At 45.1% G+C, this 27,561-nt stretch overlaps 1 protein-coding gene across 1 annotated transcript in view; it reads right to left on the bottom strand.

The window, feature by feature from the left end:
- The window catches only part of NGEF (neuronal guanine nucleotide exchange factor), a 179,239-nt gene that overhangs the window by 141,679 nt on the left and 9,999 nt on the right, over positions 1 to 27,561 (bottom strand). Inside the window, exon 2 of the mRNA XM_075861321.1 lies at positions 16,956 to 17,277. Coding sequence (XP_075717436.1) covers positions 16,956 to 17,211 — 256 coding nt within the window. The 5' untranslated portion in view covers positions 17,212 to 17,277. The remainder of the gene's footprint in view (positions 1 to 16,955; positions 17,278 to 27,561) is intronic.

Raw genomic sequence — 27,561 nt, 5'->3', positions numbered from 1 at the left:
TCTCTGGTCCCTGATGTTCCCACAGAGGATTGGCCCATGCCAGGGCTTTGCCGGTAAGGAGAGAGATGATAAAGGCGATCCTGACATCATCCGAACAGAAGGACCTGGCATGTAGTCTGAAATGGATCAGGCACTGATTCAAAAATCCCCTGCAGGACCTCGGATCTCCGTCATAGCGTGGAGGTAGCGGCAAGAAACACAGGGGGTTGGTACCGGTACAGACAGGAAGTGTGGCAGGCGGAACCGCAGGAACGGGTGCGGTGATGACTGTGGACGGAGCAAGCAGCCGATGGGCTATGGCGTTCACCGACAGGAGGAGCTGGTCTTGTCGTGACTGGAGATCCTCCATCTCAGCCAGCATGGCTTGTGTAGACAACGTCGCAGGTTGACCAGCGGGGTCCATGGCCTGAGCGTACTGTCACGGAGCGGGTTAGTGGACCCACTAGGCCGTACCGCCGCAGCGGGGAGGCAGCTGGCCAAACAACAGGACACCCCAGAAATACAATGTCCCGCACAAGGGTACCTGAATAGTCCAGATGGTGGCCGCAGCTCTGGCACAGATGAGATGGGTGCAGCAGATGGCGCCAAACGTGGCGGATGACAGGAGCCGCAAGTTGCGCCAGACGTGGCGGATTCCTCCGGACGTGGCAGATGACACAGGACGTGGCGGATTCCTTAGACGTGGCGGATTCCTCCAGACATGGCGGATGACACGGGACGTGGCGGATTCCTCCGGACGTGGCAGATTCCTCTGGACGTGGCAGATGACACAGGACCTGGCAGATTCCTCTGGACTTGGCACGACTAGATACTAGGGCAAAGCACGGAAACAGGAACGGGGAACAAGGTACGGGTAACAACAGGAACGGGAAACACTAAGGGACCATTTGCAAGACAGACTGGGAAAACTAACAGCGCTCAGTCATCGAACTAGGGGGCTGGACCCCTCTTATAGCCCAGGGTACTCACGGATCAAAGGTCGTTCAAGATGTCCGGTGCGCGCGCTGCCCCTTTAAGAGCGGGGACGAGCGTGCGCGCGCACCCTGCGGGCTCCGGCGAAGGTGAGTGGATGCAAGCGCTGGCGTCTCCTGAGGAGGAGGCTGGGGCCAGGGCTTGCCGACTCGTGGCTGCGGCTGTCAGCGGGAGGCTGGAGCTGACAGCCCGCAGCCACGGACGTTACAGTGTGCCATAAGTCTAAAAGTTGGGGGTCCCACCCTCTTTCCATTGAAGTCTATGGGAGGTACGAAAACAGCCAAACAAGTAATGCATCCCCTCTAGAGCCAACCACCAGTCTCTATTTCCCAATTACTTTCAGAATAGTTAAAACCCCCATAATAAGAACGTATGACGTATCAGAAGTACAATTTGTCTGGATTTTATCGTTAAAGAGGAACTCGCACATATTCTTGGTAAAGCACGTTTCGCATTTTTTTTATTTGTGTTTTTTTTATACTCTAATGTTGTGCCAAGGTATCACTAGTTACAGGTCACCTCTGGGAAGAACTTATGTGCCTGTTCCTCCACAATGTTTTCTGTAATCTCGTTTGTTCTTACTAAAATTATGTTTAACCAGTTCCTGTGACTTATGTTGATGGTATTGTCACATAGAAGTCTACTCTACATAACGTGAGGCACATAATGATATGACACATTCCTCTACATGCAAAGCAGATAGACCTGATTCATTACCTACGTAACATATCTCACACATCTCACGGAGCTCAGGCAAATGGAAGTTATTCAGAAAATGGTATATAAACATACTGTTATATTATATAGTAGTAGACAATCATCCTGTATCATTGTGCAGGAAATACAGTGAATTTTGTATGAAAAAAAAGCCTTTTGGTGCTTGGAAGCTATAATCAAGCAGGCAAGTGGTTGACAGATCCTACTGTTGATAAGAGTTGAAATTTGCTACTTTTAGTGGATGTATTGCTGTGACTGGACTGTGGATGTTTGCTCATGCCAAGCTCATTTTATATCAATAAATTATACCTGCATTTAGGGCTGGGCAATTAATCTAAAAATAATTGAAATCGAAATTCAACACAATTAATCGACGTCATCATGCGAATTTCAGTTTTACCAATTATTTCCTCCCAGTTTAAACTGTATCTGCATCTTTAGGACGCAGATACAGTTGAATTCAATGGTAGAGCAGGGGACCGTAAGGCATTATACTGTGTGGAGGGCATTTATGGGGGCATTATGCTGTGTGGAGGGCATTTATGGAGGCATTATACTGTGTGGAGGACAGTTATGGGGGGCATTATACTGTGGTGGTAGCTATGGGGGGCATTATACTCTGTGTGGGCAGCCATGGGGGGCATTATAATCTGTGAGGGCAGCTAAAGGGGCATTGTACTCTGTGGAGAGCATTTATGGGGGCATTATACTGTGTGGAGAGCATTTATGGAGGCATTATACTATGTGGAGGACAGTTACGGGGGCATTATACTGTGGTGGTAGCTATGGAGGGCATTATACTCTGTGGGGGCAGCTATAGGGGCATTGTACTCTGTAGAGGGCAACTATAGGGGCATTATACTGTGTGGATGCAGTTATAGGGGCATTATACTGTGTGGGGGCAGTGTCAGGGGTTATATTATATACAGTAGTATAGAGCAGGCCCAGGGGATACATTTTAATTCAATGGCGTAGCATGCAAATAGGGAGCGTAGCATGCAAAAAAGGAGTGTGCCCTAAATAATCATTCAATAATCGGAATCAAGGTTACATGTTCAATTAATCGTAATTTTGATTTAGGTCATAATTACCCAGCCCTACCTGCATCCTATGTGTTTATAATGACAGATCTGTGAATGGCAGCTAAACTACTTGTTGATAGTTTCCAGGCAGCATATAAAGAATACTATTGATGCTATATTATAAAGATGAATACCTATACGAGTATAGACCATTGGCATGCGCCAAACAATAATGCATCCACACAAATCATAAAGCAAATATCAATACCTATACCAGACTGTGAAGACTACTAGTATATCCAGAAAATGAAACACACATAGCACAAGTACCATGACAATATAAAATAAACTTTATTGAAATATACATAACACATTGGCCATCAAAATATAAAAACAATATAGCACACAGTTAAAAAGGAGTATGGAGGAGCTGCGTGAATAATCCAATATATATGCTACCATACTATAAACATCCTGTGATGTGGTAACAAATGCAGATATCTATAGAAAAGATAATCATATAGATCAAGTATTTGGACAACAGAAGCACATAAATATATTTAGCACCTAACAGAAGAGCACACAATTGTGCATGCATATAAAAGTATACAGCTAAAGCTCCAAGTTGCACCCAAAACAAAGACCATGCCTTATAAATAAAGGATATTGCACAAACCCATGGACTGCATGATCGGAAGCACGCAGGAACACTCCACACTGACCGCCCCCCGACGCACGTTTCACCGTCAGCTTTCTCAAGGGGTACTGACTGATGGGATAGTGGTTGTTTTAAATATAAAATGCAGAGGGAGGGGACTACACGAATAGCCAAACACTAAGCAGTGTTCACAGCATATGGAGATCTGCAATCACAGATCAAATTACACCTACCATGCTGCAGGCACCATTAGGCTATGTTCACACGGGGCATTTTGCAGGAGAAACATCTGCCCCAAAATTCTGTTTGGAAGTCCGAGGCAGACATTCCTCTCCCTGCACGCCGATTTTCGCGGCGATTCTCGCGCCGCTTTTTGCCCGTGGCCATTGAGCGCCGCGGGCACAAAACAGCGCGAAACACGCTTTCTCTGCCTCCCATTGAAGTCAATGGGAGGTCAGAGGCGGAAGCGCACGAAGATATCAATGGGAGGCGTTTTCGGGCCGTTTTTGCCGAGCCTTGCGACGCGGTTTCCGCATCAAAAAACTTGGCAAGATACTCCGTGTGAACACAGCCTCAATGTGTTTCGCGCTGTTTTGTGCCTGCGGCGCTCAATGGTCGCGGGCGAAAAGCGGCGATTGATTTCAATGGGAGGTGTCGGCGTCTTTTTCCCGCGAGCAGTAAAACTGCCTCGCGGGAAGGGGAAGGGACATGCCCTATCTTCGGGCGCTTCCGCCTCTGACCTCCCATTGACTTCAATGGGAGGCAGAGAAAGCGCGTTTCGCGTTGTTTTGTGCCCGCGGCGCTCAATGGCCGCGAGCGAAAAGCGGCGCGAGAATCGCCGCGAAAATCGGCGTGCAGGGAGAGGAATGTCTGCCTCGGACTTCCAAACGGAATTTTGGGGCAGATGTTCCTCCTGCAAAATGCCCCATGTGAACATAGCCTAATGGTGCCTGCAGCATGGTAGGTGTAATTTGATCTGTGATTGCAGATCTCCATATGCTGTGAACACTGCTTAGTGTTTGGCTATTCGTGTAGTCCCCTCCCTCTGCATTTTATATTTAAAACAACCACTATCCCATCAGTCAGTACCCCTTGAGAAAGCTGACGGCGAAACGTGCGTCGGGGGCGGTCAGTGTGGAGTGTTCCTACGTGCTTCCTATCATGCAGTCCATGGGTTTGTGCAATATCCTTTATTTATAAAGCATGGTCTTTGTTTTGGGTGCAACTTGGAGCTTTAGCTGTATACACTTATATGCACGCACAATTGTGTGCTCTTCTGTTAGGCGCTAAATATATTTATGTGCTTCTGTTGTCCAAATACTTGATCTATATGATTATCTTTTCTATAGATATCTGCATTTGTTACCACATCACAGGATGTTTATAGTATGGTAGCATATATATTGGATTATTCACGCAGCTCCTCCACATTCTCCTTTTTAACTGTGTGCTATATTGTTTTTATATTTTGATGGCCAATGTGTTATGTATATTTCAATAAAGTTTATTTTATATTGTCATGGTACTTGTGCTATGTGTGTCTCATTTTCTGGATATACTAGTAGTCTTCACAGTCTGGTATAGGTATTGATATATTATAAAGATGTCATGTTTTACATTTTCTGACTATACTGCCGATTTTAATTAAAGGTGTGGCTACACTTAAATAAACTAGCGCTGAGTTGTGTTTTCTCAGTGAAACCAGAATACCATGCTTGATAGTCCTCAAATTATTAAGCAATATATATATTTAGAACTTAGCAGATGTCTCACAATACCAGTTGTGTCACTAGCACCTTCTAAGTGTTTATGATTGTAATTCAGGAGTGCTTTCACACCTTAAGTAGTAATTGTTTTCACATTATACAACAGATCTGATTTTAGCAGTCTAACCAAAGAGCAACTAAACTAACCGCTGGATATGAACATTACAACAAATGCACCAAATGCATCTTTATAAATGTATTACCGCGACAATTGTGGCCTATTGACCGGGCCGTGCACCATCTATACCCCCTTATCGGACGTAACATTTTTAAAAAATCTAATCTCTCCTTACCGTTCCTCTTCACTTCCCCCCCTCCAGGTCCCCTCAGGCTCCTTCAGTGTGCCACGGCTCATACAAGGTTCTGACACTGAACAACGTCAGGGCCTTATATGCAAAGCAGGACTAAACGTCATGAATGCTGCGTCACATACAACGTCCTGATGCTGCCTGGCGTCAGTACATTGTATGAGCCGCAGCATGCTGAGGGAGCCTAAGGAACGCCGGAGTTTAGAAGCGAAGATGAGCTGTAAGGGCAGTATACTTTTTTATCATTGTCCGATGGTGATGGGGAAGGGGGGGGGGGGTAGTATGATGGGTGGCAAGGTACAGGGCTCGACCTTGCAATGCCCCACAGGGTAAAATCTACGCTAACTCCCAGCTGCTCCCAGATTTCCACTATAAATTATGCCAGTTTTCTAGCGCAAATTATAATAAATTTGTCAGGCTGTGATGCCGCCTTTTGTTAAAGAGGCTCTGTCACCAGATTCTCAAATTCCTATCTCCTATTGCATGTGATCGGCGCTGCAATGTAGATAACAGTAACGTTTGTTTGTTTTTTTTAAACGTACATTTTTGGCCAAGTTATGAGCTATTTTATATTTATGCAAATGAGCTTTGAAATGGACAACTGGGCGTGTTTTTATTTGTATGTCCAACTGGGTGTGTATTGTGTTTTTAACTGGGCGTGTTTACTTGTTATACTAACTGGGCGTTGTGGAGAGAAGTGTATGATGCTGACGAATCAGTGACCAATCAGCATCATGCACTACTCTCCATTTATTTACACAGCACAGTGTTCTTACTAGAACGATGTGCAGCCACATACACAAGTGTCCTGATAATGAATACACATGACCTCCAGCCTGGACGTCATGTGTACTCAGAATTGTGACACTTCTGAATCCTTTCTGTGAGATTTCCAGCAAGGGAAACGAAATCTCGTTTACCTCGTAATCTCGCGAGTGTCCTGACAATGAATATACATTACCTCCAGCAAGGACGTGATGTGTATTCAGAATCCTGACACGTCTGAATTCTTTTCTGTGAGATTTCCATGAAGGCAAACGTAATCTCGTGAGATTACGATGTAAACGAGATTACGTTTGCCTTGCTGGTAATCTCACAGAAAAGATTCAGACGTGTCAAGATTCGGAATAGACATCACATCCTGACTGGAGGTAATGTATATTCATTGTCAGGACACTGCAGTAATGTTAGTCTTTGTGTATGTGGCTGCACATAATGATATAGCTATATCGCTAGTGCAGTGTAAACGAATGGAGAGGAGTGCATGATGCTGATTGGTCACTGATTGGTCAGCGTCATACACTCCTCTCTACAACGCCCACTTGGTCTAAAGTAAAAACAAGCCCACTTGGACATTAAGAAACTAATTAGCATAAAGCGAAAAATCTCTCAAAGTGGTAAAAATAGATCGTTTTTCTAAATAAAAAGCACTGCTGTCACCTACATTATAGCGCTCATCTCCTTATGTAGGAGATAGGCCACTTATAATGTGTTGACAGAGCCTCTTTATGTAAAGGATCTGCCAGGCACAACTTCAGTGTATACGCCCATAGGTAATCAGTCTGCACCTGAGTCTATGTCTCTGAGACTGACTCCTTCTTCCACCACTCAGGATGGCAGGCTTAGGAGTGGGAGAGCCTATCGCAGCCTGGCCAGACGGAGCTAGCTCCTGCCCTCTGTCTATTTATACCTGCCTTTCCTGTTCCTCCTTTGCTTGTGATTCTTCTCGTGTGGTTTCCTGGCCCAGCTACAGCTTCGAACTATTTGATCCTGCTCCATACTGACCCTGGCTTACTGACTACTCTCCTGCTCTGCGTTTGGTACCTCGTTCACTCCTGGTTTGACTCTGCTCGTTCACCACTCGTGTTGCCGTGGGCTACTGCCCCATTTCCCTTAGCTTTGTGTACCCTTGTCTGTTTGTCTCGTGCACTTACTGAGCGTAGGGACCGCCGCCCAGTTGTACCCCGTCGCCTAGGGCGGGTCGTTGCAAGTAGGCAGGGACAGAGTGGCGGGTAGATTAGGGCTCACTTGTCCGTTTCCCTACCCCTATCATTACATAATCACAAGCCCTATACCTAGTCTACCCTGGTCCCTGACACTACTATGGACCCCCTTGAGACCCTGGCCCAGCAAGTGCAGGGTCTCTCCCTACAGGTCCAGGCCCTGGCTCAGAGGGTCAACCAGCCTGACGCTACCATGGTAGTGCCCCTCACCTCTTGAACCCCACCTCAAGTTGCCTGACCGGTTCTCAGGGGACCGGAGGACTTTTCTCTCCTTTCGGGAGAGTTATAGGTTCTACTTTCGCTTAAAGCCTCACTCCTCAGGTTCTGAGAGCCAGCGGGTGGGTATAATTATGTCCCGGCTCCAGGAAGGGCCCCAAGAGTGGGCCTTCTCCTTGGCTCCTGACGCCCCTGAACTTTCCTCCGTTGATCGTTTCTTTTCTGCTCTCGGACTCCTTTATGACGAGACTGACGGGACTGCCTTTGCCGAGAGTCAGCTGGTGACCTTACGTCAGGGTAAGAGACCTGTTGAGGAGTATTGTGCTGACTTTAGGAAGTGGTGCGTAGCTTCTCGGTGGAATGACCCTGCCTTAAGTTGCCAGTTTAGGTTGGGTCTGTCGAACGCCCTGAAAGACCTGCTAGTTAGCTATCCCTCTTCTGACTCCCTTGACCAGGTTATGGCTTTAGCGGTACGACTTGACCGATGTCTCAGGGAACGATGAATTGAACGTTTTTGTGTTTTTCCCTCTGACTCCCCCATGATGCCTCCCAAGGTCCCGTTGCTTCGCTCTTCCACGGAAGACTCGGAGGTACCTATGCAACTCGGGGCCTCCGTGTCCCCCCGACAACGTAGAGAGTTCTGCAGGAAGAATGGTCTCTGCTTCTATTGTGGGGATGACAAGCATCAAGTGAACACCTGTCCTAGGCGTAAGAATAAGCAGCCGGAAAATTCCGCGCCTAAGTGATCATCGGGGAGGTCACTTGGGCGCACAGGTATTTCCCATAAATATGAAACGTAATAAAATCTTGATTCCCTTTCAGGTCTCTTTTGGTGGTAGGTCTGCTACCAGCAGTGCCTTCGTGGATTCAGGGTCTTCTGCTAATATCATGTCTGTGGAATTTGCTATGTCTCTAGCTATGCCTTTGATTGATTTGCCTAAACCTGTCCCTGTAGTGGGTATCGACTCCACTCCTCTTGCTAATAGTTATTTTACACAGCATACCCCTGTTTTTGAACTCCTTGTTGGCTCCATGCATTTGGAGCAGTGCTCTGTACTGTTGATGCAGGGATTATCGTCCGATTTGGTTTTAGGCCTTCCCTGGTTGCAGTTGCATAATCCCACGTTTGACTGGAATACTGGGGAGCTTACCAAATGGGGTAATGAATGCTTGACGTCATGTTTTGCTGTTAATTCTATTTCTCCCCCTGAGAAGGTGAACACGCTACCTGAGTTTGTTCAGGACTTCGCTGATGTTTTCTCTAAGGAGGCCTCCGAAGTGTTACCTTCTCATAGAGAATACGATTGCGCTATCGAATTGGTACCAGGAGCGAAGCTCCCTAAGGGTAGGATATTTAATCTTTCTTGTCCCGAACGTGAAGCCATGAGAGAGTATATCCAGGAATGCCTGGCCAAGGGTTACATTCGCCCCTCTACTTCTCCGGTAGGTGCTGGCTTCTTCTTCGTAGGGAAGAAGGATGGTGGTCTTAGGCCATGCATTGACTACCGTAACTTGAATAAGGTCACTGTAAGGAACCAGTATCCCCTTCCTTTGATTCCTGATCTCTTTAATCAGGTTCAGGGGCCCAATGGTTCCCTAAGTTTGATCTACGTTGGGCGTATAACCTTATCCGCATCAAAGAGGGGGATAAGTGGAAGACTGCGTTTAACACGCCCGAATGTCATTTCGAATACCTCGTCATGCCCTTTGGGTTGTGTAATGCTCCTGCGGTCTTCCAGAATTTCATAAATGAGATTTTAAGAGATTACCTGGGGGTATTTCTTGTAGTGTACCTTGATGACATACTGGTGTTTTCCAAGGACTTGTCCTCCCACATTGAGCATGTCAGGAAGGTGCTCCAGGTCCTTCGGGAAAACAAACTGTTTGCGAAAACCGAAAAATGTGTGTTTGGGGTACAGGAGATACCATTTTTGGGTCAAATCCTCACTCCTCATGAATTCCGCATGGACCCCACCAAGGTCCAGGCTGTGGCGGAATGGGTCCAACCTGCCTCACTGAAGGCGTTACAGTGTTTCTTGGGATTCGCTAATTATTACAGGATATTTGTTGCTAACTTCTCGGTCATCGATAAGACTCTTACGGACCTCACTCGCAAGGGTGCTGATCTCGTCCACTGGCCTCCTGAGGCTGTCCAGGCTTTTGAGGTCCTTAAGAAGTGCTTTATCTCGGCCCCGGTGCTGGTTCAGCCCAAACAAATGGAGCCATTTATCGTGGAAGTTGACGCATCCGAGGTGGGAGTGGGGGCTGTCTTGTCCCAGGGTACCAGGTCCCTCACCCATCTCCGTCCCTGTGCCTAGTTCTCCAGGAAGTTTTCGCCCACTGAGAGTAACTATGATATTGGCAACCGCGAACTCTTAGCCATTAAATGGGCATTTGAAGAGTGGCACCACTTCCTGGAGGGGGCTAGGCACCAGGTAACGGTCCTTACCGAACACAAGAATCTGGTTTTCCTAGAATCTGCCCGGAGGCTAAACCCGAGACAAGCTCGATGGGCGCTATTTTTTACCAGATTCAACTTTTTGGTTACCTATAGGGCTGGGTCTAAAAATATTAAGGCCGATGCACTGTCGCGGAGCTTCATGGCCAGCCCTCCTTCGGAGGAAGATCCTGCTTGTATTTTGCCTCCTGGTATAATCATTTCTTCTATTGATTCTGATTTAGTCTCTGAAATTGCGGCCGATCAAGGTTCAGCTCCCGGGAACCTTCCTGAGGACAAGCTGTTTGTTCCCCTGCAATTCCGGCTAAGGGTACTTAGGAAGAATCATGACTCCGCACTATCTGGTCATCCAGGCGTCCTGGGTACCAAACACCTCATTGCCAGAAACTATTGGTGGCCTGGGTAGCCTAAAGAGGTTTGTGCTAGATCCAAGACTCCCAGGTCCCGACCAGCGGGCTTACTACGTTCTTTGCCCATTCCCCAGAGACCTTGGACCCATATCTCCATGGATTTTATCACCGATTTGCCTCCATCTCAAGGCAAGTCGGTGGTGTGGGTTGTAGTAGACCGCTTCAGTAAGATGTGCCACTTTGTGCCCCTCAAGAAACTACCCAATGCCAAAACGTTAGCTACCTTGTTTGTCAAACACATCCTGCGTCTCCATGGGGCCCCTGTCAATATTGTTTCGGACAGAGGGGTACAATTTGTTTCATTGTTTTGGAGAGCCTTCTGTAAAAAGTTGGAGATTGATCTGTCCTTCTCCTCTGCCTTCCATCCTGAAACTAATGGCCAAACGGAGAGGACTAATCAATCTCTAGAACAATATTTAAGGTGTTTTGTCTCTGACTGTCAATATGATTGGGTCTAATTCATTCCCCTCGCCGAATTTTCCCTTAATAACCGGGTCAGTAACTCGTCAGGGGTCTCCCCCTTTTTCTGTAATTTTGGGTTTAATCCACGGTTCTCCGTTTCACCTGGTAGTTCCAACAATCCCGAGGTAGAGGTAGTTCATCGGGAACTGTGCACAGTCTGGGCCCAGGTTCAGAAGAACCTAGAGCCGTCCCAGAGCGTACAAAAAACTCAGGCTGATAGAAGACGTTCTGCTAACCCCTTGTTTAGGGTCGGGGATCTGGTGTGGTTATCGTCTAGGAACTTGCTCCTTAAGGTCCCGTCCAAGAAGTTTGCTCCCCGGTTTATTGGGCCGTATAAAGTCATTGAAGTCCTCAATCCTGTCTCCTTCCGACTGGAGTTGCCCCCATCTTTTCGAACACACGACGTGTTTCATGCCTCCCTCCTTAAACGCTGCTCCCCGTCCTTGGCTCCCTCGAGGAAACCTCCTGTTCCCGTTCTCACCCCTGAGGGGGTGGAATTCGAGGTGGCCAAGATTGTGGACAGCAAGATGGTCCAAGGCTCCCTTCAGTACCTGGTCCATTGGAGAGGATACGGGCCTGAGGAGAGGACTTGGGTACCCGCCCGGGATGTTCACGCTGGGGTATTGGTCAGGAAGTTCCACCTTCGTTTCCCCAATAAACCAGGTCCACTTAGAAAGGGTCCGGTGGCCCCTCATAAAAGGGGGGGTACTGTAAAGGATCTGCCAGGCACAACTTCTGTGTATACGCCCATGGGTAATCAGTCTGCACCTGCTTCTATGTCTGTGAGACTGACTCCATCTTCCACCACTCAGGATGGCAGGCTTAGGAGTGGGAGAGCCTATCGCAGCCTGGCCAGACGGAGCTAGCTCCCGCCCTCTGTCTATTTCTACCTGCCTTTCCTGTTCCTCCTTTGCTTGTGATTCTTCTCGTGTGGTTTCCTGGCCCAGCTACAGCTTCTAACTATTTGATCCTGCTCCATACTGACCCAGGCTTACTGACTACTCTCCTGCTCTGCGTTTGGTACCTCGTTCACTCCTGGTTTGACTCGGCTCGTTCACCACTCTTGTTGTTCACGCCGTGGGCTACTGCCCCATTTCCCTTAGCTTTGTGTACCCTTGTCTGTTTGTCTCGTGCACTTACTGAGCGTAGGGACCGCCGCCCAGTTGTACCCCGTCGCCTAGGGCGGGTCGTTGCAAGTAGGCAGGGACAGAGTGGCGGGTAGATTAGGGCTCACTTGTCCGTTTCCCTACCCCTATCATTACACTTTAACTGGTTGCCGACACAGGACGAGTATGCTCGTCCTGAGCGGCGAGCACTTCGCGCATTAGGACGAGCATACTCGTCCTGTGTGACAGCAGTCTCTGCCGTCTCTGTGTGTGCGATCGAGAGCGGGGCAACGGCTGTAATACACAGCCACGGCCCCGCTCTGACAGCGGAGAGGAGAGAAACATCTTCTCTCCGCTGTTAACGCTGTGATGACAGCTGATCGTGACATTCAAAGAGAGGGGACTGCACATTGATCGCGTCACAGAAAATAACTGACGCGATCAAAGCCCACAACTCATATGGCCAGACAGCCCAGGGTCCAGTGAAGGACCCCGGGGCTGTCTAAACATATTTCCTGTTGTTAGGGCATACTGAGGTATGGCCTAACAACTGCCTGTGTACAATCAGTACACAGGCTAATGTACTGGCATATAGATCTATGCCAGTATATTGCAGTTACAAATTCAAAATCAAAATGATAAATCCCTTTATGGGATTAAAAAGAAAAGTTAAATGAATGTAAAAAAAAAATAATGGTAAATAAATAAATAAAAAGTAAATAAAATACACAAACACAAATTTTTTATAATAAATAAACTTTTTAAAATATAAGTCCCAAAACATGAAATAATATAGACATATTTGGTATCGCCACGACCGTAACAACCTGTACATCAAATGTATAACATTATTTATGATCGGTGTATGGTATAAAAAAATAAATATTAAAACTGCTGCGCAACTGCTTTTTTTTCTGCATTTTAATCTAATTAAAAATTTATAGAAATGAAACGATAATGTATTTGTACCAAAAAATGGTACGTACATAAAGTACAACTCGTCCCGCAAAAAACAAAGTCTCATACAACTACGTCGTACAAAAAATAAAAGCGTTATGAGCGTCGGGATGCAAAGAGGGAAATGTAAAAAAAATTGCTCTGTCCTCAAGGCCAAAATTGGCCGTGTCCTTAAGGGGTTAAACCCATGATCAGAGCCCTAGGAAAGACGCACACCCACCCTGGATTCTAAACCAGTGTTGTTGGTATGGACTTTAAATTGTTTGCTTTCCAGAGAAAGCCTATGAGTCCTGCTTTCCCCACCCCCACAGTAATTGACAGATGTCCATGTATATAGACTCATAAGCCGTCACTTAGGCCTTTGCAGTGTACATCAGAGGTACATACGTCCAACGGACGTATAAGCATACAGTGGGAAATGTCACCTATAGGGTCCTATTGTAAGAAAACATATACCGCACAGTATGAATTTTTTTTTACTGGATATCGCTGTATGGAGCAGCCTAGTCTACTACGCTATTCTATACCTTTTTCTTTGGGGTATACTGATAAATATCGCCCCGATGTAGGCCCAAAGGCCACACTTTCAGGTTGAATTCTGAGCCTATAAATAGGTTTAATGTATACACATAGGAGCTTTCCCAGCATATACATTAAACGTACACTGCAAACGCAGTGTGCACAGAGCCTTACTCTGTGTGGGCGAGAGAAGCAGGATTTACAGGCTTTCTCTATAGTTCCTCATAGCACTTAAACAGCTTTTTACATAAATGCTACATCAAAACATAGAAAGCCATATATCCCGAGGTTATCATCTTCCCCCTCTATTCTATGCTGCCACCAGAGATGGCAGCAGGGGAGATCTGACAGAGCCACTTTAAAGGTAATGTGTCGCTAGTTAAACTGTTAGTGTATAGGTGATTAGACATTGTTCTAATTTTTTTTATTTTTTTCACGAGTCAGGAAATATTACAAATTAGATTCTAATTTATAATATTTCCCAGCGCTGGTCACTAGATGGAGCAATTCCCAAAATTGCAGCATTGCATGTGGTAAAGCAACCACATTGCTTTATGCTGCAAAATTTGAGAAAACTCACTCACTCGCTCTAGTGAGCTCTCAGAACCCCCCCCTCCTTTATCCTGGCTAGTGCCGGGAGAAACGAGGGGATTGAACGGTCAAACCTCCTACACTGTGTGTCGCCATTTTTTGAGCTAACACACAGTGTAGTAGGTTAACATACAGTAGTAATCACACACTAAAACACGAACATACATAGAAATAACTTACCTGCTCCTGCCGCCGCCGCTCCCTCTGGTCCGTCTGCTCCGTCTGCTACCGCCGCTCCAAGTGCACAAGTCCGGAAGCCGCGACCGGAAGTAGTAATCTTACTGTCCGGCCGTGACTTCCGGTCCACAGGAAAATGGCGCCGGACGTCGCACAGTTGAACTTGGACTGTGTGGGAGCGGCGCATGCGCCGTTCACACACAGACGGCGTACAGCATAGTGGATGGAACGGGCCCCATTCGCATTCACTATGGGACTGTATGTGCCGTATTCCATGTCTGTATGTGTCGTTAATCGACACATACAGAAATGGAAAAAAAAATGGCAGCCCCCATAGGGAAGAAAAAGTGAAAAAATAAAAAAAAGTAAAACACAAACACACAAATAAATAAAAAAAAATGTTTAATAACACATTAAAGTCAAATTGATCTAAAAATTTTTTTTTTCGAGATACTGGTCCTTTAACCCCTTCAAAAGGCAGCTATTTTGGGCCTAGAAGACACAGCAACTTTTTTCTTTTTTTCATCTGCATTCTGAGAGTCATAACTAATTCTTTCGTTGACGTAGGAGGGCTTATTTCTTGCAGGAGGAGTTGTATTTTTTTATTGGCACCGTTGTGGGGTACATATAATGTATAAAAAACATTACTAATAATGGAAAAAAAACAGCAATTCCAACATTGTTTTTTGGGATAATTTTCACAGCTCTTGCCATGTGGTAAAAATTATTTATTAACTTTATTCTGCGAGCCATTACCACTGCAGTGATTACAAATGTATATAGTTTTTTTTATGTTTTACTACTTTTGCACAGCAAAAACCCTTTTTTTAATCAGTGACCAATCAGCATCATACACTTCTCATTGTTCCAGCCCAGCTTCTTTCACTGCACAATCACACTGTAACAATAGGCTGGAACAATGAGAATTGTATGACGCTGATTGGTCACTGATTGGTCAGCGTCATACACTCTTCTGTACAACGCCCAGTTGGTAAAAAGTAAAAACACGGCCAGTTGTCTATTAAGAAACTAATTAGAATAAATCTAAAATTGCTCATAACTTGCTAAAAAATTATCGTTTTTCAAAATAAAAACTACTGTTATCTACATTACAGCGCCAATCAGATTATGTAGGAGATAGGGCACTTATAATCTGGTGACAGTCTCTTTAATATGTGTATTTTTATATACCACCATCTCTTTCAGTCCCCGCTGCTAGGGAGGGGAACATAGCATCTCAGTGCTGGGTTGTAGTTATTTATTTTCTTTCGATAGTGCACTATTGTTGGGTTCAGGAGGGACACGGTCACGGGACTCTGTGTCTGCCTGTCAGAGTCATTATTTAAAAACATGTTTTTATCCGATGAGACAGGTGTGGTGGAGTAGGAAGGTTAATAATTGTTAGAAACAGATAAAACGATAACATTGTATAATGTTGTCTCATGAGTTAACTATGGACACTTTTTATCTGAGATTCATGTTCTCATCAGACTGGAATTCTTTGAATCTTTGAAGTTTCAAAGATTATTAAAAAATTTAAAGTATTTTTTAACTTTCCAGACTGAACTCGAGATTCCAGACAATAGGCTACAATGATATGTTTATATAGCACATGATCACAATAGGAGTTTTAATGTTTCATTATTCTGACAAAGCACAGCACACAATCATACATTGCTAGGACCCGAAAGTGGAACATAATAATGTATTTTTTGCCTGTATGTGCAGAATATAAATCGTAGGCAGAAAGTTACAACCACTGTTGGCAATTTAGAGTTATGCAGCTGAATCTTCTGGTCAATGAGTTACCCACCTCCATAAAAGTATACACAGTCACTTCCCTGTTCACCATTTCTACCTCCCCCTCTCCTACATAGATAGTCTTTATAAAGGGTTTTTTCCCAATTAACAATAACGGCACATCAGTTTGATATGCCATAAATGTCTGATAGATGGGGATCTGTTCTCTAGATCCCCCACCAAGAGCGGGAGTTTTCTGGTCCCTCGCTCCCAGTTGAGAACTCATCATGCTTGGTCACTCTCCATAGAACTGTAATGGGTATATATGGAAACAGTTGAGTCGGCATACTAATCTGTTTCCATATCATCCTTAGACTTCAGTGAGAGATGCAGGAAAAGTAGAGTGCCATGATCTAGTACCAGAGTGTTTTGGACGCTCAACTGACCTAGAGGACACACTTTCTAACCACACCTCAATTGGTAGCTGCTAGAAAGGAGGAGAACATGGTGCCTTGTTTTTCTGAGGGCATTTGTTAGTAGACAAACAATAAAGGGTAACATTTAAAGAATAGCTCATTAAATAAATAAGTTATAGCTGTTTCACTAGCTGCAAGAGTCTGTAGCCTGGTCATGAAAGTATTAGCTAGGGCCACCGCAGTAAAGTGTCACCATTAGTTGCGTATTTCATAATGTCATTCTGTATTCCAAGTCCACACACGAGGAAACTGAAATATAGCACCATCCAACATGATCACTGCAGGGATGAACCTTTAGGGCCTTTATGCATTGGGGGCCGATTATTGTGTCAGAGTCTGGCTCCACCAGAGGATTCCCAGCCTTTCAAGTATTCAGCAATGAGCAGAATTTACTCACCAGAATTCTGAGTCTGTATTTCCATAGCCTCTCTGCTACTCCCCCTGTCTTTTCGATGCTTTCGTGCTCTCATCGAAGTATAAAAACGTGAGTGCCTGCGGATAGGGATGTAACGGGGCTGTTCACATCCCTCCATATTTTCTTCATCACCTTCCTCTTCTTCTGAGACCTGGTGCTGCTTCATCCCAAAGGCCTGTGTTTGCGTCCTTGGGCCAAGTCCCTTTACGCTTTCTCCTTCTCTAGTTAAACGCCTCATCTCTCCCCCTTTATTTAACAGGCGATAAACAAGAGATGCGTCTTCATTCCATATTATATATTGTTGCTGTAGGCATGAAACAAAAACACACAAAAACATTAATTAAATACAAATACGCAGTTTAGAAATGGCTTTGCATGTCACATGAATTGTTTCATCTGCCTGAGGCTGTGTACAATGGGAAGTTCGTTTTCCAGTGGGAAAAAATTTAGAGAATCACCCGTAACAATATTGATGGATACCATAACAGAAATTATGATAATGCCACCGAGAGATTTAAAGATTCAAGAGGAAACTATTTTTACGTTTATCAATATTCCAACTGCATTTCTGCCCATGACAGAGGCAAACAAAATTCCACTTTGTCCCCTCCCCCACCCTCAGGCTATGTTCAAACAGGGCTGATATACGCTGCTTAACAGCACATAGAGTATCCACCATGGGCGCCGCATGGAATTCCGGCATAAAAACCGCACCAAATAGTGGTGCAATTTTTCGGCCGTAATGTCCGCTGCAGAAAACGACACATAAAATAAAAAAAACATTATACGGATTATCAGTGGTGTCCTAGAATGGCAATATTTAATATCCCTGGAGCACAAGAGTAGATTAGTGGTCAATACTGTAATTGATGTCTGTTTCTCCGGAATCTCCTCAATTCTGTCTGGTTCTTCAGGTCTCCCACTGATCTGTTCATTATTTCTGTGATTATATCCATTAAGGCATCATTTACACGAGCGCAATATACCCGCGTGCGACGCGCGTGCTTTTCACGCGTGTCGTACGCACCTATATTAGTCTATGGGGCAGTGCAGACAGTCCGTGAGTTTTGTGCAGCGTGAGTCCGCTGCGTAAAACTCACGACTTGTTCTATATTTCGCCGTTTTTCACGCATCACGCACCCATTGAAGTCAATCGGTGCGTGAAAACCACGCATGCCGCACGGAAGCACTCCCGTGCGAACTGCGTGAATCGCGCAACAGCTGTCAAACTCTGAATGTACCACGTGCTTTTCGGTTTACAAACATCCAAACGGAGTGTTATAATGATGGCGGCTGCGCGAATATCACGCAGCCGCGCATCATACACTGATGACACACGCAGCTGTTAAGTGCCTTTTGCGCACGCAAAACGCTGTGTTTTTTGTGTGCGCAAAACGCACACGCTCGTGTAAATAAGGCCTAATAATGTTGTTGGTCATTATTTTTATATATATGTGTGTGTATATATATATATATGTATATATATATATATATATATATATATATATATATATATATATATATATGCGCTCCAAAATACGAGACCGCACTCCAGAATTTGTGAAAATTGCTTGAGAAAGGCCCCATGGGGTAGGGCTGAAACGTCGCATTAAAGTGATCCTATTTTTTCACAAATTCTGGAGTGCTGTCTCGTATTTTGGAGCGCATTGGTTATTTGGGACACTGGTCGAGTGTCTGAACGGGAATTTTTTGCACCCTATACAGAAGGAACGGTGCTGCTTTTTCTTTGTTTTTAGTTTATATATATATATATATATATATATATCCACACACATATGCCCACATGCTAGATACAGTATGTGCTGAGGTCACTTAAATTTATTTTGGTATTTTTGTAAGGCTAGGTCAGTTTGGGTCTTTTTTTTTTGTAAAAAATTTTTAAGAGTTGATTTATACTTTTAATGGATAACAAAACAAAATGATCAACAACTGATAAAGTAAAAAAATATTTGTTAACACACTTTTGTTTCATATAGAGAAATATGAACAATATCGGTGTAAAACTGATTAAAAAAAACCCTGCGAGGAAACCATGTGATGATACTGCAATCCATGGAGTTCACCTTTATTTATTCTGCCAAGTATTGGCAGAGCTCATTATTTGCATGTTTTGTGCCAAACACAAGAAACAGGATTAACTTGTTTTCTGTGCTGCACAGACAAATATAGAGTCTTTTAAAGTTTTTATAAGTAGAAGTATCTCAAACACTGATTATGAAACTCATCCCCATATAACTCTCATTTAGGCCACATGCACACGACCGTAGCCATGTGCACGGCCGTGATTTTTGGGTCGGCCGGCAGTGGACTGTCACCCGCGAGCTGCCCACAAATTGCGGGCCTTGCACATGAACGCAGACATCATTTTCAATGAGCCTGGACCGCAGAACACGGCCGTAATAAGACATGTCAGTTCTTTCTACAGTCCAGGCTCACAGGCCATGCACGGATCGTGAAAACCACAGTCGTGTGCATGGCCCCATAGGAATGAATGGGGCCGCAATTCTCCCGGGATTTTTGGGGGAATTGCGGCCGCAAAAGCACGATCGTGTGCATGGGGCCTTAATGTTGAGTTTGAAAATGGATATATAACCCCCAAAGTTATTTTCTCGTGTGAAGTTTTTTAATAATCTATTCTGCTGTATCTTGGTTACCTTTGTCTAACACATTGGTCCCCAACCTGCGGCTCCCCAGCTCCATCATTTACTGAAGGGACCCCCACCTAAAGGTTTAATTAGTAGCTTCTTGGCTCTATTGCAAAATCTGTAACAGGACCCTCCCCCCCCCCCCCCCCTCCCGCTTACCATGTGGGATTTATACTAGTGTCTTCTTACACGGCAGAGGTGCATTTGAGCCGTCTCAGGCAACAGGGCCCAGGTGCGACTGCTACCTCTGCACCCCCTATAGCTACACCCCTTGAAGGAAATTGTATATACAACGATAAATATGAAATTGGGGGAATTGGGCTGAAAGATGAGTAGATGAGATTTAATACTTTTTGAGCTACATGGATCATAACCTTTCCCCTGCATTATTGCTCATTCCTTATATTACCGGGTGTTAGATGGCCTATGTACATTAGGATGGTTCTATGTTTCTTGTTGTTTTTTGGAAACTCGGCCCTGGGCAACTAGCAGAGATCTTAGTACATTATACCTCTGCCTTGTATTGTTAAATAGAGAACATAATTATTAAAGTATTGTCAAAAGGCCAGAAATACAAGTATAACCAGGTACTGCCAATTCCTAAAAGCAGCCGGGGGTGCACACAGCATGGAAACCACTAGTCAAACTGGTGTTTACTACATCAACGAAAAGGATGCAGAAAGTGAGATAAGAGGTGAAAATCTCTGTTTAATAACAAACACTCAAGATAAACTGGAATGGTAAGGCTATGTTCACACGGAGTATTTTGGGGGAGGAATATCTTCCTCAAAATTCAGTTTGGAACTTTGAGGCAGATATTCCTCTCCCTGCACGCCGATTTTCGCGGCGATTATCGCGCCGTTTTTCGCCCGCGGCCATTGAGCGCCGCAGGCTTTAAACAGCGAGAAATACCCTTTCTCCTGCCTCCCATTGAAGTCAATGGGAGGTCAGAGGCGGAAGCGCCCGAAGATAGGGCATGTCGCTTCTTTTTCCCGCGAGGCAGTTTTACTTCTCGCGGGAAAAAGACGCCGATGCCTCCCATTGAAATCAATGGGAGGCGTTCTCGGGCCGTTTTTGCCGAGTTTTGCGACGCGGTTTCCGCGTCAAAAAACTCTGCAAAATACCCCGTGTGAACATAGCCTTAGAGAGAGGATTTCTAGTTGTCAGCTTTCTCTGTACACAGTGATTGACAACTTTCTCTGTATATAGTAATTGAAAGCTTTCTCCGTATATAGGGATTGACAGCTTTTTCTGTATAGTGATTGACAGCATTCCCTGTACACAGTGATTGACCTCTTTCCCTGTGTACAGTGATTGACCACTTTCCCTGTGTACAGTGATTGGCCGCTTTCCCTGTGTACGGTAATTGACAACTTTCCCTGTGTACAGTGATTGACAGCTTTCCCTGTGTACAGTGATTGACAGCTTTCTCTGTATATAGTGATTGACAGCTTTCTCTGTACACAGTGATTGACCGCTTTCCCTGTGTACAGTGATTGGCAGCTTTCTCTGTACACAGTGATTGACAGCTTTCCCTGTGTACTGTGATTGACAGCTTTCCCTGTGTACAGTGATTGACAGCTTTCTCTGTATATACTGATTGACAGCTTTCTCTATATATGGTGATTGACAGCTTTCTCCGTATATAGTGATTGACAGCTTTCTCTGTATATAGTGATTGACAGCTTTCTCTGTACAGTGATTGACAGCTTTCCCTGTGTACTGTGATTGACAGCTTTCCCTGTGTACTGTGATTGACAGCTTTCCCTGTGTACAGTGATTGACAGCTTTCTCTGTATATGGTGATTGACAGCTTTCTCTGTATATAGGGATTGACAGCTTTCTCTGTATATAGTGATTGACAGCTTTCTCTGTACACAGTGATTGACAGCTTTCTCTGAAGACAGTGATTGACCGCTTTCTCTATATAGGGATTGACAGCTTTCTATGTACACATTGATTGACCTCTTTCCCTGTGTACAGTGATTAACCGCTTTCTCTGTGTACATTGATTGATCGCTTTCCCTGTGTACAGTAATTGACAGCTTTCCCTGTGTACAGTAATTGACAGCTTTCCCTGTGTACAGTGATTGACAGCTTTCCCTGTGTACAGTGATTTACAGCTTTCCCTGGGCACAGTGATTGACCGCTTTCTCTATATAGGGATTGACAGCTTTCTATGTACACATTGATTGACCTCTTTCCCTGTGTACAGTGATTAACCGCTTTCTCTGTGTACATTGATTGATCGCTTTCCCTGTGTACAGTGATTTACAGCTTTCTCTGTGCACAGTGATTGACCGCTTTCCCTGTGTACAGTGGTTGACAGCTTTCCCTGTGTACAGTGGTTGACAGCTTTCCCTGGGTACAGTGATTGACAGCTTTCTCGGTATACAGTGATTGACCGCTTTCCCTGTGTACAGTGATTGACCGCTTTCCCTGTGTACAGTGATTGACCGCTTTCCCTGTGTACAGCGATTGACCGCTTTCCCTGTGTAGAATGATTTACAGCTTTCCTTGTGTACAGGGATTGACAGCTTTCTCGGTATATAGTGATTGACAGCTTTCTCTGAAGACAGTGATTGACCACTTTCTCTGTATACAGCGATTGACAGCTTTCTCTGTATACAGTGATTGACCGCTTTCCCTGTGTACAGTGATTGACCGCTTTCCCTGTGTACAGTGATTGACCGCTTTCCCAGTGTACAGCGATTGACCGCTTTCCCTGTGTAGAATGATTTACAGCTTTCCTTGTGTACAGGGATTGACAACTTTCTCTGTATATAGTGATTGACAGCTTTCTCTGTACACAGAGATTGACAGCTTTCTCTGAAGACAGTGATTGACCGCTTTCCCTGTGTACAGTGATTGACCGCTTTCCCTGTGTACAGTGATTGACCGCTTTCCATGTGTACACCGATTGACCGCTTTCCCTGCCTACAGTGATTGTCAGCTTTCCCTGTGTACAGTGATTGACAGCTTTCTCTGTATACAGTGATTGACAGTTTTATCTGAAGACAATGATTGACAGCTTTCTTTGTATATAGTTATTGACAGCTTCCTCTATACACAGTGATTGACAGCTTTCCCTGTACACAGTGATTGACACCTTTCCCTGTACACAGTGATTGACAGCTTTCTCTGTATACAGTGATTGACAGCTTCTTCTGTAGACAGTGATTAACAGCTTTCCCTGTGTACAGTGATTGACAGCTTTCCCTGTGGATAGTGATTGACAGCTTTCTCTGTGTACAGTGATTGACAGCTTTCCTTTCTCTGTAGACAGTGACAACTTTCTCTGTATTCAGTCATTGACAGTTTTAGCAATTCCCTAATAGACAAGTATAGAGTCTCCAAAGAACAAAGCAGAGTCACACTTTCCATTCAACATCTAATTTTCTAATGTATTAGAATTAGTACAGTAATATATATATATATATATATATATATATATATATATATATATATATATATATACACATATATCTTTGCTTGTAACAAATGGGACATCCTATAGATTTTCAGGCTCAGTGATATGAGCACAGGCTACGACTACCGATCAGTAACATCTGATATCACTGGCTACAGCATTTCTTTTCAGTTTAAAGATTCTTTGTAGTTTCATGTGGAGAAGATCATCATGAATATGTGACATTTACAAACAGATTTATTTGGAAATTATTTTGGAGCAAGAATACAGTGTACATGGAATAGTAAAGCAATATTTGTGAAGTTTTCTGTATAATTTGCTGAGCCTTAACCAAAACAGCACGTGCTCTGTAAAGTATCAAAACAAGGAAAATCCCTTTAATACTCAAGTTTTCCATGTATCCACTATCAAATGCTTCAGTGAACTTTTCTAGACTATATGAAGCTTACCTGACGGTTTAGGGTGGGTATGCCCTAAAGGATGAAGACTCTTCCACATTTTGGACCCAATTGTATAGAAGCCCCCCTTCCACCCTCCTTTGCTGTAGTGATTATTTGGGGCTACTGCCCCTTTTATTTTAGGTTGGCATTGCCCAGGAGCTTGGCCAATAGCCACTGTGCCGATTCCATTTAGCGGCTGCTATTTAGCTACCTTGTTCCAGTCTTTTTTTTCCCTCCTCGAGATCCTGGAGACTTTTTGTCCTGCCCGCTCTCCCCTTTTTAGATAGTCAGGAAATTATGTGTTTTGACAAATTTAGAACAATGGCTGTCTGTTTTGAAATTCTTACACTTGTTTTTCATTTTAGTTTTGTTATCCTTTGGACTCCTTAGAATCATTTCAAGTCACAGCAGACGGTTCGGTGAATATATGGTGGTGAAGCAGTCTTGTTGGTGGACTTGGCCAGTGTAAGTCCAGTGTAAGTCCAGTGTTTTCTTTCTCTTGTTCTTGTCTGCATATATGGACAGTGACATCAATGACTACTCCTTGAGCGGACTCTGGGCCAGAGATTACGCTCCTGGATGAGCGCCTTATGTCAATGTCCATATATGGACAGTGACCTCAGGGATTTCCTCTAGGAGCGGAATTCCCAGCCAGATCTTCGGCAACGGGAATTACGCTCAATATATGGACAGTGAGGTCAAGGGCTTCCTCGAGCACAGTGCTTAAAGTACCACTATGCCAGGGGAGTCCTTGGCGAGCAGACAAGATGCCTCTGCTCCTCTGCTCTGAACTTATTCTGAAGCAGAGAGCTGATGGTTCCCTGCTTCAGCATTGGGTTTAACTGTATCTGTGTCCTGGGGACGCAGATACAGCTGACAGCGAGACCTACCCCCGGCCGCACGGAACAACGACACACCGCCCGGAATCCAGGACTGTCCCGCTGAATCTGGGACAGTTAGGAGGTATGCTGTAGTCGGGGACCCCGGGTAATGAGTAAAAAAAAGGAGCCTACACCAACCTGTTAGCTGCCACCCATCTATCAAGAGTCTAACTAGGCAATAATGTGCAAACATGAGGCCTGTTTACTGAGCAGGCTCCAGTTGATCTTCTATACCTCTCTTCAGGGATTCATTATGCACAAAGTACGCACATTATGCACAAAGTACGCACATTATGCACAAAGTACGCACATTATGCACAAAGTACGCACATTATGCACAAAGTACGCATATTATGCACAAAGTACGCACATTATGCACAAAGTACGCACATTATGCACAAAGTACGCACATTATGCACAAAGTACGCACATTATGCACAAAGTACGCACATTATGCACAAAGTACGCACATTATGCACAAAGTACGCACATTATGCACAAAGTACGCACATTATGCACAAAGTACGCACATTATGCACAAAGTACCCACATTATGCACAAAGTACCCACATTATGCACAAAGTACCCACATTATGCACAAAGTACCCACATTATGCACAAAGTACGCACATTATGCACAAAGTACGCACATTATGCACATTATGCACATTATACACACAGTATGCACATTATACACAAAGTACACACGAGTATGCACATTATACACATAAAGTACACCTTGTAAACACACATGAAAATGCACATTAAACACACATGAATATGCACATTAAACACACATGCACTTACCTTTTATGTAGGATATTTGTGAGTCTTCACTGCAGCTCTTCTCCTGCTCACAGCCCGACACAGAGCCCACCGACAGTCTCCCCTCCCCCATGTCCCGACATCTAGCAGCAGGAGGAGAGCTGTTTAGAGCAGGGAAGGGGGGCTGGAGGGGGAGCTTCTAAAGCAGCACAGACCACGGCTGCTAAGTAGGAGCGAAGCTCCCCTCGTCTCATGACAGGTGCGGTCCTGGCACCTCCGGTGCTAGCGATGCCACTGGGCATGAGGGGGTTCGGGCGGTCATGGGCCCCCTGGGAGCCTTGGGCCCCGGGCGGCCGCCCGAACCGCCCTAATGATCCGCCACTGACAGTATATGTCTGTATCATGTACTGTTTGGTATACAGACATATATATCTGACGTAATGCAAAAAAGTTGCGTGAACAAAGCCTGAGGTGGGGTAACTGGAAAGATCCAAAGATATGGGCTAAGGGTTTTTAATCGAAAAATCAATCATAATAGTGGGAGTATTTCAGTTTGAGTATTAGTAATGTTCCTCAACTTAGACCAATAAGATACTTGATAAAAATCCCTTTTGAGAGGCATTGGAGAAGTAAGTTGTGTCTTAAAAGAACTAAAAATCATTTCTCTTAGGCTCTATTCACACGACAGGGATTCTTGGTCGTGTGATGGCCATTTTTTGAACGGCCGTCACACAGCCGCAGTAGGAACAATAGATCCCAAATGGGGCTATTCACACGGCCGATTTTTTTTTTTTTTTAAAACCGGGCCATCAAGAAATGGAACATGCCCTATTTTGGGCTGTTCTCCCAGCCGCACACCTCCCATAGAAGTCTATGTGGCAATGTAAAGAACGGCTGCCACTTGGATGTGATCCGAGTGATGGCCGTGCTTTCTGCAGCTCTCTCGCTTTCTACTCCTCACAATGCGAAGTGCATGTGAGGAGGAGGAGATTTTTGCGCACCCTGTAAGAGCGGGATCCCTAATACCCGGCCACATCGTTGCCGAAGCTGTGGCCGGGGATTCCACTTCAGGAGAAGTCCCTGACGTCATAGTTCATATATGGACAGTGACGTCAGAGACTTCTCCTTGAGCAGTCCGCTACTCCTGAAGTGGAATCCCCAGCCACAGCGGCCGATGCTGTGGCTGGTGATTCCGCTCCAGGAGAAATCCCTGACATCACTGTCCATATATGGATAGTGAAGTCAGGGACTTCTCCTGGAGCAGTCCCCTACAGTGGCGCTATCTACAGGAAAGGGGGGTGCCATCTACGGGCGTGCTATGTACAAGGGGGCTGTGTGGCCATACCTACAGGGGGGCTGTGTGGCCATACCTACAGGGGGGCTGTGTGGCACTACCTACAGGGGGGCTGTGTCGCACTACCTACAGGGGGGCTGTGTGGCACTACCTACAGGGGGGCTGTGTGGCACTACCTACAGGGGGGCTGTGTGGCACTACCTACAGGGGGCTGTGTGGCCCTACCTACAGGGGAGCTGTATGGCACTACCTACAGGGGGGCTGTGTGGCACTATCTACAGGGGGGATGTGGCAGTATATACAGGAGGCGGTGTGGCATTATCCACAGAGGGCAGTGCGTGACATTATCTACAGGGGGGCTGTGTGGCACTACCTACAGGGGCGTTGTGTGGCACTACCTACAGGGGGGCTGTGTGGCACTACCTACAGGGGGGCTGTGTGGCACTACCTACAGGGGGGCTGTGTGGCCCTACCTACAGGGGGCTGTGTGGCCCTACCTACAGGGGAGCTGTATGGCACTACCTACAGGGGGGCTGTGTGGCACTATCTACAGGGGGGATGTGGCAGTATATACAGGAGGCGGTGTGGCATTAGCCACAGAGGGCAGTGCGTGACATTATCTACAGGGGGCTGTGGCAGTATCTACAGGGGGCTGTGTGGCATTATCTACAGAGGGAAGTGTGTGGCAAAAAATTTACATTGAAATTCATCCGTTTATAAAACCGACAGGGAAATAAACTGATGCAAAATGGGTCAAAATCGGCCATTAAAAACGGAAACATGGCCTAGAACAGAAAACAGAACGGAAACGTAACGGAAGAAAAAGGGCAGAGAAAAACTGACCAAAACTGCCATTTTTATCGGCCGACCCTCGGACCCCGTCGTGTGATTGGAGCCTTACCATTCCAGTTTATCTTGAGTGTTTGTTATTAAACAGAGATTTTTACCTCTTATCTCACTTTCTGCATCCTTTTTGTTGCTGTAGTAAACACCAGTTTGACTAGTGGTTTCCATGCTGTGTGCACCCCCGGCTGCTTTTAGGAACTGGCAGCACCTGGTTATACTTGTATTTCTGGCCTTTTGACAATACTTTAATAATTATGTTCTCTATT

The sequence above is a fragment of the Rhinoderma darwinii genome, chromosome 4, assembly GCF_050947455.1.
Source record: "Rhinoderma darwinii isolate aRhiDar2 chromosome 4, aRhiDar2.hap1, whole genome shotgun sequence".
Lineage (NCBI taxonomy): Eukaryota > Metazoa > Chordata > Amphibia > Anura > Rhinodermatidae > Rhinoderma > Rhinoderma darwinii.
Note: the sequence above shows the minus strand (reverse complement) of the source record. Positions and strands in the feature narration are given on the sequence as shown.